Raw genomic sequence first — 17,527 nt, 5'->3', positions numbered from 1 at the left:
TGAGACCTCACCTGGAGTACTGTGTCCAGTTCTGGGCTCCCCGGTTCAAGAAAGATGAGGAACTCCTAGAGAGAGTCCAGAGGAGAGCAACAAAGATGATGAGGGGACGGGAGCATCTCCCCCATGAGGAAAGGCTGAGAGAGTTGGGCTTGTTCAGCCTGAAGAAGAGAAGACTGAGAGGGAATCTCATCAACATGTACAATTATCTCAAGGGTAGACGTCACGAGGACGGAGCAGACTCTTCTCAGAGGTGTTCAGTGACAGGACAAGGGTCAATGGGCACAAACTAAAGCATAAGAGGTTTCAGTTGAATATGCAGAAAAAATTTTTTACTTCAAAGGTGACAGAGCACTGGAACAGGCTGCCCAGGGGGGTTGTGGAATCTCCTTCTCTGGAGATCTTCAAAACCCGCCTGGACAATGTCCTGTGCAACCTGCTCTGGGTGAACCTGCTTTAGCAGGAGGGTTGGACTAGATGATCTCCTGAGGTCCCTTCCAATCCTTGCCATTCTGTGATTCTGTGAAGGTGTTTATGATTAATAAGGATTGCAAACTTGGAGAATACTAAATTGACAGGATAGCATACACAGGCAGACAGTTGAATTGTGAAGTCAGTAGCACAAACAAGAACAGGAGAGGATGCATGCAACTAGCAGACTTGGTATTTGTTGCAGCCAAGTCCTTCATCCAAGAAAACAAAACTAATCCAACATGCCAAGTTCCCTAAAGATGTTTATTTACAGACTATTCTGTAAGTGTCCTAATATCATCAGATACTATAGTATGATTCTGAAAAAAGTATACTTGAGATTTTAAGAGTTTAGAGCTCAAAAGTACAGAAGTCTAAAAAACAGTAAGGTAAACACATGGACAAGAACACTGAGTTTCTATGGGCTGATTATTAAAGAAAGCGAACTAAATGTTCACACAGAAAAAAAACCAAAAATATTATAGGAAGCATGGTAACTGCCCAGTCAAAATCAGAATTATTTTTCTGGTACTGGAGTAAAGAATGTAAGTGGCTACCAAATAGATACTATATATCTGACAATGACTGTTGCTTAAAACTATTAAAATTGTTCTAGAAAAGTTACCAGAATGCCCATCAGCTCATTCTAACTACATATAGCTTTGTTTTTATGAATTAACGTTCACAAGTAACAGAATTTATATTTTAATTATCCACTTCATATTAGTCATTTTGCCCTTTACACTACAGACTTGGCTATAATGAAAGGCTCAAGATCATTCTTTCCACCGTAATTATTAAGATTTGTGTTCCGTCACAAAACATCACTTCTAAGAAGTTTTTCTTCTAGTTTATTTACAAAACAGTGTTAGGAAGCCACCATCCTCAGACCAACTGATTTCTAACACAATGACCTAGCTTTAGCAATTAGGCGCTGCCTATTTTTTGAGTATTGACAGTGATTAGAATCTACAGCTACAAAGTCAGAAAAATCCTTTTCAGCACCTTCTATTTACAGAAGGCTATTACTGTTGCATGCTGAGTACCAATAACCAGCCAACTCCACCAACTGTTTAGAAGCCCTACAAGTCCTACCGACGCTCAGCCACAATGTTAATCTTCTCTTGCTATATGTTGGCATGATATAACAGCACATAATGTAGACAACCCACAGTTTAAAACAACCGATGTCAGGCTCTGTTGACGGAAGTTACATCACTACCTCATTTTTAGTGTCTGAATGCTAAAAGGCCAGCTTTGTGACAATAAGCTTCTTAATCCTTTACAGAGATGGTTGTTTTCCTTTTCACTTAGCTTCACATGCTTCAGCAGTGCTCATGCAGAAGCAGACTTAACATGTAAGTTCGTATATGAAGGCAGAACAGTAAGTGCAGGGTTTTTACTACATCTAAGGTTAGAGTCTTTCAATTTTTACCTTTGGTTTCCAGAGTCACAGGATCGGAGTATTCCCCTGCCACAGCTTTGTTGCAAGCTTGTACTCTAAGGTTCATGTATTTTGTATCAAATTTCAGACCTAAAAAATGAATGTTTAGAAATCTGAATTGATATTAATTGCTAACAATTTTCGCAAGAGTAAGATATATTCCACGTAGCTGTCTTCCATTTATCTCACTCTGCAGAAAAAAAAAGCTTAAATATCAGTGTGAACTCCATCTAACACATGATTTTTTACAAAACCTCAAAGCCAAATAAGAGACAGAACCATTATTGTACGAAGCACCCAAGACTTATGTGAAACAATGGAAGCTTCATTACATACAGGAAAATGGGCATTTTGCAAAACTTCCAAGCATAGACACTTATATCAATATTTTTGGGTTTGAAGTATAAAAACCCTTTACCTGACAATGTATATTCAGTAGCTTTAATGTAGTCTATCAGTTCCCAACGCTGTTCATCTTTTACTCGAGGAAGCCCATCAAAGTTGGTTTTCCTATACTCCAGTACAAAATGATCAATTCTGCTGTCTTCTTCAGGCATTCTCCATGATACTGTGATGCAGTTATCAGCAACCAGACATGCTGCTAGATCTATCTCTGGAGCTTTAGGGACTGCAGAAAGACAAATACACAGATCAGTTTAAAGAAGAGAATAGACTGAATATTAATTTGTTCTCCTTGGATTTTTAGAGTCCAGAAGTTGCCCGTGGCCCAGTAACACTCCTTCCTTTGAAAGGATTGATTCCATTAGCAAAGCATGATAGAACGCTGGGCATGTCACTTTCACTTAGCATGCATTTTAGAAAACAAAGAAATATTCATTAGCTCTAGAGTGAATATTTGCATCACATTTTCCAGATGTTTGTATTGTCAGTAAGTTGGGCTGATCCCCTTCTGGAAGCAATTAAGACAGACATGCTAGAGTAGAATGGACTTACAATTGTGAATCTACACTACAGTTGGAGTAACACTACAGAGGAAGAACATTAAGAAGCAAACTTGTTTCTCTGAGTCTTTGGAAGGTAAGTACAGCTGCAGCCCTCAAACAGTACCACTTAAGTTTACTTCCACCACTGCAGACAACTGAGTAATAGTTTCCACTAGCCAATCAGCAGTTACTGAGTTTTCTTTCTTTTTCATCCTTTGTCTTGAAAGAAGGGGAAAGAATTCCTAAGATCCCCTAAAGAAAAGACTGAAGTTTTGTTTGTAGACAATAGAAGTCTATTTCCATGAAATCGAAGAGCACTTAAGTCTTCGGAAAATGTTTTTCAAAAGAAGGCATTAACATACTCTTCATAGTGTCCGAAGTACATTCAAGAAAGCCTTTTGCTGGAGAAAGTGAAAAAGATGTTTTATGGTTTGCAGTTTTTGGAGGAAGGATGTGCAAAGCTTTTCCTTTGTTTCAGCATTCACAAAAGCTTGAAATAAGATATAAAACTGGCTTGCAAGTCAATGTACCAAGCAGGAATATCAAAAAAGTACAATACTGATGGATGTGTGGAACTGATGGACTTGCAGATTGTTTGTCAAAAAACATCCCTTTACATAACACTCAAACCCTTGTGTTGTTCTGTGTAGTTGTTGTTCAGCAACCAAGTCCTAATTACCTACAGGTTGCCTTTATGCAGTTAAAACAACTATTTCTTGAAAGACTGTTAGCTATGATTCCCCTCCACAATGACTGATGACAATCAGCATCACGTTAATTATGGTTGAGTCATTTAGAGATGGGTAATTTACCATCTAGATACAAACACCACCTAGCAATAGCAGGTCCACTAAAAGCAGGCAGCCTAGTTTGCTTTATGCGCACTACTTCGCACCTTCCCTTCATAACCTGTTCAAATATTTTAACCTTGCTACTGAAACACACCCTTTTACACACACACACACACACACACACCGCCCATCCCTGCAGTTTAAGCCAAACAGGAATGACACTGAAACTGGTGGTATAGGTTTAAAGTGCTTCAGAACAAATAAGCATCACGGAAGAGACCAAAAGCAAAAGTATTCAAGTCTGTACTGGTTTTGGCTATGACAGAGTCACATTTCTTCAGAGAGGCCTGTACAGTGCTGCACTTTGGATTTGTGATGGAAACAATGTTGATAACACAGGGGCTTTAGTTACTGCTGAGCAGCATCAAGGCCTTTTCTGCTTCTCACCCCACCAGCGAGCAGGCTGCGGGTGGACAAGAAGCTAGGAGGGGACACAGCCGGGACAGCTGACCCAAACTGACCAAAGCGATATCCCACACCATATGACATCATGCTCAGCCACAAAAGCTGGGGGAATAAGAAGGAAGGGAGGAACCTTCAGAGTCAGGCCATTTTGTCTTCCCAAGTAACAGTTACACATGATGGAGCCCTGCTTTCCTGGAAAAGGCTGAACATCTGCCTGCCAATGGCAAGTAGCAAATTAATTCATTTACACACACAGCTTTTGCTTTACCTATTAAACTGTCTTCATCTCAGCCCACAAGTTTTCTCACTTTTAGCCTTCTGATTCTCTTCCCCATCCCACTGCAGAAGGAGGGGTGAGCACGGGGCTGCGTGGTGCTTAGCTGACTGCTGGGGTTAAACCACAACAAATTCTCAAGTGTTAATCTCATACATTTGCCATCAAATTCCTAAGTCATCCAACAATAATTTGAGGATAGTAAGATTCCTTCTTAGGCAAAAGGAAAATTAAGATGAGGACAAGTATCGCAGAACATATACCTGAAAATCAACAACAGTGGTAAAGACAACTTCCTCACACAACTGGTGAGTGAACCAACTAGGGAAGGCACCTTGCTGGACCTGCTGTTTGTGAACAGAGAAGGCCTTGTGGGTGATGTGATGGTTGGAGGACACCTGGTGCATAGCGATCACGAAGCAATAGAATTCTCAGTTCTTGGAGAAGTAAGGAGGGGAGTCAGCAGAACTGCCACCTTGGGCTTCTGGAGGGCAGACTTTGGACTGTTCTGAAGGCTGGTTGACAAAGTCCCTTGGGAGGCAGTTCTGAAGGGCAAAGGAGGCCAGGAAAGCTGGATGCTCTTCAAGAAGGAATTCCTGGAGGCACAAGAGCAGGCCATCCCATGTGCTGAAAAATGAGACAGTGGGGAAGAAAACTGGCCTGGCTGAACAGAGAGCTTTGGCTGGATCTCAGAAAAAAGAGGAAAATCTATGAGCTTTGGAAGAAGGGGCAGGCATCTCAGGAGGACTACAAGGATGTTGCAAGGTCATGCACAGAGAAAGTCAGAAGGGCTAAAGCCCATTTAAAACTTAAATTGGCCAATTCTGTGAAAGATAATAAAAAAAGTTTCTATAAATACATCAATAACAAAAGGAGAGCCAAGGAGATCCTCCATTCTTTACTGGATGCAGGGGGAACCACAGTGACAAAGAATGAGGATAAGGCTGAGGTACTTAATAACTTAGACTCATAGAATGTTTCGGGTTGGAAGGGACCCCTAGAGGTCATCTAGTCCAACCCCCCTGCAGGGAGCAAGGACACCTTTAACTCGATCAGGTTGCTCAGAGCCCCATCCAACCTGGTCTTGAACGTTTCCAGGGATGAGGCCTCCACCACCTCTCTGGGCAACCTGTTCCAGTGTTTCACCACCCTCATTGTAAAGAATTTCTCCCTTGTATCCAGTCTAAACCTACCCTGTTTTAGTTTAAAGCCATTACCCCTTGTCCTGTCACAGCTGGCCCTGCTAAAAAGATTGTCCCCATCTTTCCTATAGGCCCCCTTTAGGTACAGAAAGGCCACAATCAGGTCTGCCCGCAGCCTTCTCTTCTCCAGGCTGAACAAGCCCAACTCCCTCAGCCTGTCCTCATAGTCTCCTGGCTGGACGCCTTGGAAATCTCTCGTAGCCTTGTCTCCAGTCCTGTCCCTCTGAAATGGTCACTGCTGCCATAGCCTAGGTATAGGAGAAGTCCACTAAACTGTACCTGCCTGCTTCTGTCTGTTTTTCTCTTTTTGGGCTAAAACGCTGTGGAGCAGATGCTCCTAAGTGCTGTGGAAGGACCTGTATTGATACCGGGGGTTACCCTGACCCAGGTGCAGGACCTTGCACTTGGCCTTGTTGAACCTCATGAGGTTCACACAGGCCCACCTCTCCAACTTCTTTGCCTCAGTCTAACAGTAAGGTCAGCTGTTCTCCAGGTACCCAGGCACCTGAGCCAGAAGACAGGGACAGGGAGCAGAATAAAGCTCCCGTGACCCAGAAGGAAATGGTTAGTGACCTGCTTGGCCAATTAGACATACACAAGCTCATGGAGCCAGACAGTGTACACAGGGAGCTGGTGGAAGTGCTCATCAAGCCCCTTTCCATCATCTATCAGCAGTCCTGGATGACTGGGGAAGTTCCACTTGACTGGAGTTTGGCAAATATCACACCCATTTACAAGAAGGGCTGGAGGGAGAATCTGGGGAACTACAGGCCTGTCAGTCTGACCTTGGTGCTGGGGAAGGTCATGGAGCAGATCATCTTGAGTGCCATCACACAGCATGTCCAGGACAACCAGGTGATCAGGCCCAGCCAGCAGGGGTTTATGAAAGGCAGGTCCTGCTTGACCAACATGATCTCCTTCTGTGACCAGGTGACCTGCTCAGTGGACAAGGGAAAGGCTGTGGATGTAGTGTACCTGGACTTCAGTAAAGACTTTGACACTGTCTCCCACAGCATTCTCCAGAGAAGCTGGCAGCTTGTGGCCTGGACATGCCTACTCTTTGCAAAAAGGTGAAAAACTGGCTGGATGGCTGAGCCCAGAGAGTTGTGATGAACAGAGTTAAATCCAGTTGGTGACCGGTCACAAGCTGGGTTCCCCAGGGTTCAGTTCTGGGGCCAGTTATGTTTAACATCTTTATCAACAACCTGGACGAAGAGATGGAGTATACCCTCAGCAAGTTTGCAGATGACACTAAGCTGGGTGAACGTGTCAATCTGCTTGAAGGGTAGGAAGGCTCTACAGAGGGACCTGGGCAGGCTGGATTGATGGGCTGAGGCCAATTGGATGAGGTTTAGCAAGGCCAAGTGCTGGGTCCTGGCACTTCAGTCACAGCAATCCCATTCAACACTACAGGCTTGGGGAAGAGTGGCTGGAAAGCTGCTTGGCAGAGAGGGATCTGCGGGTACTGATCAAAAGCTGACTGAATATGAGCCAGCAGTGTACACAGATGGCTAAAAGGCCAATGGCATCCTGGCTTGTATCAGGAATAGGGTGGCCAGCAGGAATAGGGAAGTGATCGTGCCCCTTTACTCGGTGATGGTGAGGCTGCACCTCAAATACTGTGTTCAGTTTTGGGCCCCTCATTACAAGAAAGATGTGACGTTGCTGGAGCATGTCCAGAGGAGAGACACAAAGCCAGTGAGAGGTCTGGAGCACAAGTCTTATGAGGAGATGCTGAGGGAGCTGGGGTTGTTTAGTGTGGAGGAGGCTGAGGGGAGACCTTATCGCTCTCTACAACTGCCTGAAAGGAGGCTGTAGCAAGGTGGGTATTGGTCTCTTCTCCAAAGTAACAAGCAATAAGATGAGAGGAAATGGACTCAAGTCGTGCCAGGGGAGGTTTCAATTAGATGTTAGAAAAAATTCTTCACTGAAAGGGTTATCAGGTATTGGAACGGGCTGCCTGGGGAAGTGGTTGAGTCCCCATCCCTAGAATATTTAAAAGACAGGTAGATGAGGTGCTTAGAGATATGGTTTAGTAGCGGACAGGTACAGTTGGACTCTATGATCTTAAGAGTCTTTTCCAACCAAATGATTCTATGATTCTAAATCCCTTCTTCTACAAAAGAAAAAAACTTAAGATGAGGACAAGTATTTCAGAACATATACCTGTAAGTTTAGCTATCTACCCCATTATTTTTGTTATGGTATAAAATACCAGATAAAGAGTCTTCCATGGGTTTGGAGTGACCAAATCTTCAGCATAATTCTGGCAAGCAGTGTTCAAAAGCCTGCATTACCACAACAACAAACCTGTTTTCAGCTTCCCACACTGGGACATTGGTATTTCCTGATGTATGAAGGTTTATCAATGCTCAGTGCAATTTTGCCTGCAGCAGTTTTAGCTATCAGTATTTGGTGTATCAGAGTAATTTGATAGCTTGGCACTAGAGTAGAAGAAAGCAAGACTGATACACAGACAGTTAATTTTCCTGTTTACAAATCAAAGGCCCAAACAACTTCAATTCCTATGTATTTGATAAGGAAAATGCATGTATACAAACAGTCATACTAAATAATATCTTCATCTAGATACAAGACTTTGTTCCTGCTTGCTGTTAGATCTTTACGCTCCCATTCCTGTTAAACAGCTGCACTGTGATCAGCTTACCTACCGTGTTCCTTTATCTATGGAATACAGAGCAATAACTGTGACAGAGTCTAAACTGGCAGGCAGCTAACCAACACACAGCTGTCTGCTCACTCCCCCCACAGTGGGATGGGGGAGGGAAATGGAAAACAGGTAAGCCTCGTGGGTTGAGGTAAAGACAATACAATAGGACAGAAACAGAAGGGAAAATAATAGTAGCAGTAAAAGAATACAGAAAACAAGTGATGCAAAATGTCGTTACTCATCACCTGCTGACCGATGCCCAGCCAGTTCGCGAGCAGTGGTCCCACCTACCCAGGCAGCCTTCCCAGGTTTTTTGTTCAGCATGACATCATATCATATGAAAAATCCTTTCGGCCAGTTTGGTTCAACTGCCCTGGCTGTGTCCCCTCCCAGCTTCTTTTACACCTACAGCCTCCTCGCTGGCAGGGCAGTAAGAAAAGCTGAAAAGTTCTTGACTTAGCATAAGCACTACTCAGCAACGACTAAAACATTGGTGTGTTATCAACGTTACTGTCATCCTAAACCCAAACCACAGCACTATGTCAGCGACCAGGAAGAAAATAAACTCTATCCCAGCTGAAACCAGGACAGACAAAAAGGTGAATTCCTGCCTAGACACTGCTAGCTGACCTCTAGGAATCATGTTGGTAATTTACTCCACCTATCACATACTGTATCTCCAGCATACAAGATAAATGGGCAGAAATGTAAACTGATGCTGCCAAGTCCCTAACAGAACTGGATTAGTGACCTAGAGATGAAAGAATTTACATCCCTGCCAGGAGTATTCTTGTCAATATATTCCTGGTATCAGTCAAGGGCAAAGTGGAAAAAAATAGGAAAAGTTGAAACAGGAAATTAATATGAATAAAAATACATGAAAGACATAAACCAGAATACTGCACTTAATTTTATTTTCAAACAGTAACACATAGCTGCATCAATACACATTTTGTATTATGGTAGTATCACTGCCATAATAGATTACCCCTCTTTTGCATTTCAGACCGTATCACCACTCTTGTAAAAGAGATATTAGCTTGCAGTTCCATGCACAACACTACTGCCCACAATTAGGACTTTGGAGTGTCACTAAGCATCAGGCTAGTGGGTACAGTCTTGAGAAACTTAAGATAATTTCAGGAAGTACAGAGAAACTGAAAACTCAAGAAAAAAAAGCACCATCTGGAAGACTCAGTCTCACTTCTGAGATCAATGTTATTTTCTGAAATGCTATATATGTAGAAATTAACACATTAGAACTAGAGAACACTTTTACCCTCATGGTATTCAGCTTAACATCCAGTGAATCATAAAATGTTTTGGGTTGGAAGGGACCCCTAGTGGTCATCTAGTCCAACCCCCCTGCAGGGAGCAAGGACACCTTTAACTCGATCAGGTTGCTCAGAGCCCCATCCAACCTGGTCTTGAACGTTTCCAGGGATGGGGCCTCCACTACCTCTCTGGGCAACCCTTTCCAGTGTTTCACTACCCTCATTGTAAAGAATTTCTTCCTTCTATCCAGTCTAAACCTACCCTATTTTAGTTTAAAACCATTACACCTTGTCCTGTCACAGCTCTCCCTACTAAAAAGATTTTCCCCATCTTTCTTATAGGCCCCCTTTAGGTGTTCTGAAAAAATTGCTTATTAAATAGGGTGAAAGACTTGTGGGGGTTTATTTGTTTGTTTTAAATATCAGAAGTTTTTCAAGTAGTAACAAATTAAACTCACTGCATACAGTTTTTACCTGGCAAAAACTTCACAGCCTGAAGCATGCGCCTTTCCAGAGCGAAGTCCACCATCAAATGAGTCATACTATCACTGACCTTTGGTTTCAGAGAGATGCGGAACGCTGAAGCCATTGTAACTCTGAAGTCAAGAAAGCAGCATTAGCAAAATGTGTTTTACATTGTTTAAGTCCTATAGCCATTTTCAAAAACAGCCGTCAGATAATCTGTATTGTTAATGTCAAACTGTTAGCCAAAATACCGATCAACAACCAGAATGATTTTCTAATAGAAACTGTTTACCATTTAACACAGACTCCAAACCAGAAAGTTTTGTTAATGTGACTGTCTCAAAGAGAATATGGTGTGAGCTCCCAGTTCCATATTACTAGGCAAAGAAGGACTAGAAGTGACTAGTCAGGAGCTTAAAACTTCTTTTACTAGTGAAAAAACTTGGATAAAAAACAAAATTCTTATCACTTTACACAAAATCAGGAAGTATGAAAAATCTAAAGCATTGCAGAGTCAGGATCTTGTTTTATACACTTAGAAATTTGAAACTTAAACCTTTCATTTAAAAAGGTCCAAAGAATTTTCTGCTTGACAAGTTCCACTGATTACCTCCAAAGTGCATTTTCACATGTTAAGTATTGCTCAGAAGGCATTTATAAATAGCAGTGAACAAGCTGAATATTCTGATTTTGTACCTACCTCTGATCTTATCAGGGAATGAAGAAATGTTTAAGTTGCAGACACCATATTGCTTTGGAACATGCAAGTATTTGATCAGTCTTACAAGATACACTGAAGTGCAGCTCCCATTTCCACTTCTGAAATCTTAGCTCAGTCCTTATTCCGAATACTCCTAAGCCACTCCTGTACTCCAACTACACCACCAAAAAATAGAGGACAACTCTCTTACATAGTTCTGTAACTCTGAAGACATCAGGCCACACAGCAGAATTTGAATAAGTTGTTTCAGACTGCACACAGGTCCTAACTCCTGCTTTACAAAAAAATTCTTAACTAGAAAGTAATATAAACACCACAGAAGTCAGCTGCAAACTCCTGTATCCAATTTACACCCACAGATCTGTGGCACCTTTAGAACACATAACAGCTCACAGGAAGTGATATGCAATAAGTACTACACGGGTATGTGAGAGATTGTGTGCTAACTACGGGTACACTAAAGAATGGTAAAAACCAAAAGCTTTTGGTAGTGAAGGGGGAGGAAATATGAAGTTGAGTATTAAAGACATCAGCATGTCAAGAGTGACAAGCATTACAATTTTGCGATACGAGACACATCATAAAAGATACAGGTCAACTGATTTCCCAAGACAGAGTTGACCTTCTGAAATTCAGTATGGGCTGCCTAGCAGGTTCCACTGCTCAGCCAGACGGGTAGAGTAAATCTCTCATTAAGGAAGAATAATCTTCTGATTAGCAGTAAGAGAACATCAAGTAGTCAGCTTCAGACAGCTTTTTAGCTTCTGTTTAGACACCAATCTTAGACAGAGAATCAGCCACAATTGGTTCAAAAGGATTAGATCACACAGCATTTCAAGAAACTAGAAGAGCAAGAAGATGCTTATTACAGATAAAAATTAAGATTCCCATCACTGTCACTATCCCTCTGATGTGTTAAGGACACTAAATCTTTACCCTAGGAAAAGCAAAGATTAATTTCTCTAGCAATTACTCATTTTACACAAAACTTCAGAGAATTTAGACAATCAGACCCTTCCTTAAAAACCTGTAAATTGAAAGCCAACCTATTTGGTCCGTAAGAGCAACATACACTGGGAATACCCTGTGAGCCGTCATTCAAAATATTATGCACATCACAGTAAGTTTTCTGAACCAGAAGGTTAGACTCTCAGAACATAGTCTGCAACTACTTAAAAAACCAAACAACAAGAAGATTTCCTCATCATTTAAAGGGACAGAGTCAGCTTGAAACATTATTAAATGTCAGCCATCAGGTATCAATACTAAATCAGAATTTTAATAATAATTATATGCTGTATTAATGACATACTTATATATACTTAAGAAATAATAATAGCTGCTGCAGAGCTCTACTTCCCTGCATTAAAAACATCTTTCTCTTTATTAAGGCATGAAAGGCCAACAGTCAGCAAAAAAAAATGCTACATGAGAAGCACAGAAGTTTTTAGTTCTCTCTCAAAAGTTGTGATGTCATGACAACCACTTGTGAAAGAGTCAATGAATTTGATTTAAGCTGACTATGACCCTTTCAAAATAAATGCATTTTCAAGGATAAGATTAATTCAAAGACACAAAAGCGATGGACTTTGTACTGTACCTATCTTTGATCTGTCTGGCAGCCTTGATGCATGTCAGGGAGAAGAGAGAGAAAGTAGTTAGTATTTCCATGCAAGTATCAATGGCAGTAACATGCAAGAAGGCTGAGAACAATCTCAGCTGTACTGCTCAGATTTGAAGATCAAAATGAGTTTAACATTTTCATCAAAACAAATTTTCCCATAAAGCATGTTAATAATATTGGTTAGAACTGCAACAAAGCATCACCTGGGGAAAAAACTGATCTCAGGAACCAAACCAATTCCACACCAAACCAATTCCAAATTACTCAACTTCCTGAGCGTGACTTTCTCTCTTCAGATTTCTCTTAATCAGTTAAGTTACTCTCCAACACATTTTAAAAGAGCTACACTACCAAGTCAGTAAAATTTAATTACCACAGTATTTTCTGTGAAACTATGAAGTGGTAATTAGTGGCATGTAACCATACTTGACTTGTTTGGCTACACATCATAGGACATATACTCTGACAAAAAAGAAAAAAATAGGACTTGCTTTAACTTTTCCTCTGAAAGTTATTGTGCTACTCCGACAATACTTCCTAAAAGTATGTCACTATTCAAAACCACAGGACATCATTTTTTCCAGCACTTAAATGATACCACTGAAGCAGATGCAGAAGTGGTGATGGCAAAGATAAACAATAACTGACATTCGGAAAGACAAAATCCCTGTCCTTCACCAAGAAGAAGTGCAAACCTAAGACAAAATGTTATCGTTGAAGTAATGATTGCTTAGTCAGGTATGTTGAATCCATGCTTGGACCTAACATTACTACTTTATCTACCTGCCATTCAGCTGAACTACTTTCCCTTCCAAAGAGGAGACAAGAAACATCAGATAGCTTCCCAGTTTGAAGTCAAACAAAAGTACAGGACTTCCAAATTTTTCATTAAATACAAAGCACACTCAATAAAAAAACCAAAACAAACCACACAGTTGTCCCTGCTATAAAACCAATTTTATATTCCTCAAATGGGAAGCAGTAAAAACCAAGTGTTTAGAAATAATTTAGCTTAAGAGGTAGCTTTGTTTTACCTCAAATCAGTTATTGTAGGAATCACCGACTGATTTTCCTGCATGACAGTTGTAGACAAAACAGAGCTACTTAAAAACAAAAGCCTTCTTCGTAACCTCTTTGCCTTGTGGAATATGTGGTAGCCAGGACTCAACAAATAGTCTTCTGCAAGATAGTCCTGGCTTAGCTCCTTTGAATTTAGTTTGTTTCCAGGCTATTAACAAAGAAGGCTATCAGCCCATCTCAGATGAGCTGCCCAGCAGTGTCAAATCACACACTTTCTAACCACTGAACCCCCCTGTGTGCTAGCATTCATATTCTTTTGACTTCCAGGTAAGTCAACTCAGTGTATAAAGCCACCAAAAATTTAATATAAAAAAATATTTAAAAAATAATCTTAGTTTAGTCTTATGCTCATTTCTCCTAAACTGATTTACTAGAGGATCCGGAAAAAATTTGTGCCGATAAAAGACAGTCAGGGCTCTGAGGATTATTATAGCAAGCCTAGTGTATTGAGTCAGTATATATGTAGAACTGTTTTATTAATTTGTAGGTATATTCTTCCAGGTAGATATATTTGCCTTATTTAAAAGTCTGCTGCAGTAAAGTATGCATTATTTGTTTTGGAATCACAATGTGAGGCCCAAATCAGACTCTTGCCTACGCAGCATTCAAATGCATTAGAAGCTTTTGGGGAACAGACGAAGAATTTTCCTGAATTCAGTTTCGTAAGTTTTTAAGGACAGCTATAGAGTTCAGGGTTGCAAATTAAAGATCCACAGCTTGCATGAAGTTCTGCAAAACAAACATCTTGTCATCCACAGATGCCTGCAGATAGAATACAGAGACTCCACAAGTGTCATATAACAGCGCTGGGCAACTGACAGGTCACACGGCCATCACACATTTTGAAAGTAGTTCGGTTTTATAGAGATTTATCTCACCCTCACTTTCTGGGTTCGCTTACCTAGCATGAGTGCAAGTTTGCTTAACACTGACAGTTGTCCAGGAGAAGGCATTCCTTTCCTTCCCCCCTCACTCTAGTAAGAAAAAAACTTATTTTATTAGAGATTGCACAAAAATGCAAGGCTATAGTGCTTGACTTGGCCTCCTCAACAGAGCATTAACTGTATTTTTATATGCTTCTCTACCCTTACTCTCAGTATTCCTGATGAGTTTGCAGGGTCCAGTACAGTAATGTAAAGGATATTTCAAATTGAGACAAATACCAACATTTGCCTTATGCACATCTGTTCAGTGTTTTCTACCTTTAAGAATTCCACAGGGTCCTTTATGTCCAGTGACTGTGCAGCAAGTTCCAGCAGTTCTTCAGAACTCTCTAGGGCATTACTACACTGGCTAAGCTGATCCTGAAGCAAAAACAGAAAGTAAGAGTAATTTCATGTATTCACATCAAAAAAATGGTTTATAAACTACCAGTACTAGAACTACATGGGTTTGCTATGCATTTGTAACAACTTATTACCTTATCTAATCAAGACTATTACCTCTGACACATTGTATTAACTAGAACATCACCGTGCTTGACAAGTGCACAGTGATACAGGCCACATCCTATAAATCCCAAAGGGAAAAAGTTGGATAGGTGGTAAAGTCTGACTTAAAAGCCAGATTTCATTTTAAGGCCTGTTCCTCCCAACATCAGGATTTCAGAAGCAAAGAAATGCTTACATCACCAATGAACCGATACTGTTTAATGTAGCAGTAGCCTTGAAAAAGGCAATGATTTTATCCCCACCCAGCTCCAGAAATGTCATAAGACAATCCTGAAAATCAATATTGCTATATAACAAATGGGGATAGAAGAGGAAGGGGAACAGAGGAAGCAGGGCAGAAGAGAAATTTCTCTCAGCATTATCTAAAACACTACCATTAGTAAACTACCATTCCAAACATACAAAGCCATCCACAGAAAACTTCCAGTATTACATACCATAGGTATATCCCTAAGAAGATTAGTTCCGAATTCAGTGCAGGATCCTAAACATACTGTAGGTTAAAGTTTAAGATACACATTTTAAACCTGCCACAGGCTTTTGCATGGCCATTCAACCTACTCATATGACACTTAAACTGTAATATCTCAGAACAAGTAAACAGGAAGTAATTATTTTTCTTTAAACACTTCAGGAAAGACAGCTTGCTCTAAAACAGTCACTCTCTCAAAAGCAACCACCAGTTGTGCATCAACTTCGAGAACAGACCAGTCTTGAACACCACAGAAGCGTAACTAGTTTTGGCAAGTGTGGCAAGTTGACATGGGCCAGCTGCCAGCCGCCCCTCAGATTTACTGTTCAAGGACAAAATAAGAGCAAGGAAACAGTCCAACAGCTAGAAGTTTGTCCACAGTTTCCAGATAACTTCTGAAGCATGCCATTAATGCAAGTTATCATTCATCTAATACAGCTGCTCTCCTCTTTGGAGGATATCCAATGCTGACAAACTCAGATACACCATGATACTGCCAAAATGTCCCAGGCACACACGTCAAAAAAGAGAAGCAAAGGCCAGAGGCATTTTCAAACAGCTTTACAGAAGCGACATGGTAACTGGATGCTTCCATTAGCATCTAACCAAGATGCATCTGCATTTGGGAGTTATAAATAAATACTTTAGTGTCATTAAAATACAATGCCCCAAAATGAAGCCATTTATTTTCAAAGCAAGGGTTTAAGGAGAATTTCTCATTTTCAGCCTTAACTTGCAAGGAAATTATTTGGGAGGAATCAGTCTAAATATTAAACCCTCACCCTTTTCCACCACTAGGTAGCCCCAGTATTTTAAGTTATAGCTTCTTCTCAACAAGAGTATCTAGTCAACTAAGAAGACTACAGCACAAGCACTTTGAGAGGACAGTAAATTAAGCAAGTCCACTCTTTTAAACAGGACGTTTAGACCTCACTGAAGTTACTTGGCTTCCCCACACGAAGTTAACTTTCAGTTTGAGTCAAAGATAATGGCTTGGATTAATACATTCAATGCAACAGTTCTCATATGTTACTTTGGTTTGGTAGATTGAGAGTTGGGAAAAGCACTCTTGCAGTGCCTCAGTTACACAGGAAGCTTGGTCTATCATCAAGGAAAGAGAATGTCCTTTGGGCCTGTAGTTAGAGATCAGCCTCAGCTGAAAGACAAGTAGGGCACTTAACAACTGTGTCAGTGATCTGTAACATTCCACTTGTCTTCATCCTCTTCTAAGTAAGCAGCTCAGCTGTTCGACACAGATACTGGGCAGCGATTCTTGATACAGCTGTGCCACAGTGACAAGCTTTCAGAAGAACTTGGTTCAACCATACCTGAGCTTGATCAAATTATATTACCTATCAGAAAATTAACATATATTAACAGAACTATAAGAAAATCTCAACAGTCAGGTCAAACTGCCAGATGAGTAACTATCAAAACAGTTTTCAGTTCCAGAATAGTTTCTTGCAAGATGGACTTTGGTTATTCTTCACTAGAAGGTAGAACAATTGATACATGCCACAGGTTAATGTCTCCTGTGACCTGTTCATTGAGAAGCACTTATTCTTTAAGCATTTAAGACCTAAGTGTCCTTGGATGTGGGTAGACCTCTATCATAGAATCATTTGGTTGGAAAAGACTCTTAAGAACATAGAGTCCAATCATGAACCCAACACCACCATGCCTACTGAACCATGTCCCAAAGTGCCACATCTATGTGTTTTCTGAACACCTCCAGGGACAGGGACTCAACCACTCCCCTTGGCAGCCCATTCCAATGCTTGACATTTCCATGAAGACATTTTTCCTAGTACCCAATATAAACCTCCCCTGGTACAACATGAGGCTGTTTCCTCTTGTCCTATTGCTTGTTACGTGGGAGAAGAGACTGATACCCTACCTTTCAGGTAGTTGTAGTGAGCAACAAGATCTCCCCTCAGCCTCCTCCAGGCTAAACAACCCCAGTTCCCTCAGCCACTCCTCACAAGACTTTTGATCCAGACCCCTCACCAGCTTCGTTGCCCTTCTCTAGACACACTCTGGCAACTCAGTGTCCTTCTTGAACTGAGGGGCCCAACACTGAACACAGTATTTGACGCATGGCCTCCCCAGTGCCGAGTACAAGGGGATGATCACTTCCCTACTCCTGCTGGCCACACTATTCCTGATACAAGCCAGGATGCC

The 17,527-nt window shown here is 41.1% G+C and overlaps 1 protein-coding gene across 1 annotated transcript in view; it reads right to left on the bottom strand.

Moving 5' to 3' along the window:
- The window catches only part of FSD1L (fibronectin type III and SPRY domain containing 1 like), a 36,691-nt gene that overhangs the window by 13,064 nt on the left and 6,100 nt on the right, over positions 1–17,527 (bottom strand). Inside the window, exons 4-8 of the mRNA XM_009635594.1 lie at positions 14,626–14,727; positions 12,320–12,342; positions 10,008–10,129; positions 2,331–2,540; positions 1,904–2,002 (exon numbers count right to left, since the gene is read on the bottom strand). Coding sequence (XP_009633889.1) covers positions 1,904–2,002; positions 2,331–2,540; positions 10,008–10,129; positions 12,320–12,342; positions 14,626–14,727 — 556 coding nt within the window. The remainder of the gene's footprint in view (positions 1–1,903; positions 2,003–2,330; positions 2,541–10,007; positions 10,130–12,319; positions 12,343–14,625; positions 14,728–17,527) is intronic.

The sequence above is a fragment of the Egretta garzetta genome, unplaced genomic scaffold, assembly GCF_000687185.1.
Source record: "Egretta garzetta isolate BGI_Z169 unplaced genomic scaffold, ASM68718v1 scaffold693, whole genome shotgun sequence".
Taxonomy (NCBI): Eukaryota; Metazoa; Chordata; class Aves; order Pelecaniformes; family Ardeidae; genus Egretta; species Egretta garzetta.
This window is presented reverse-complemented; position numbering and strand designations above follow the sequence as displayed.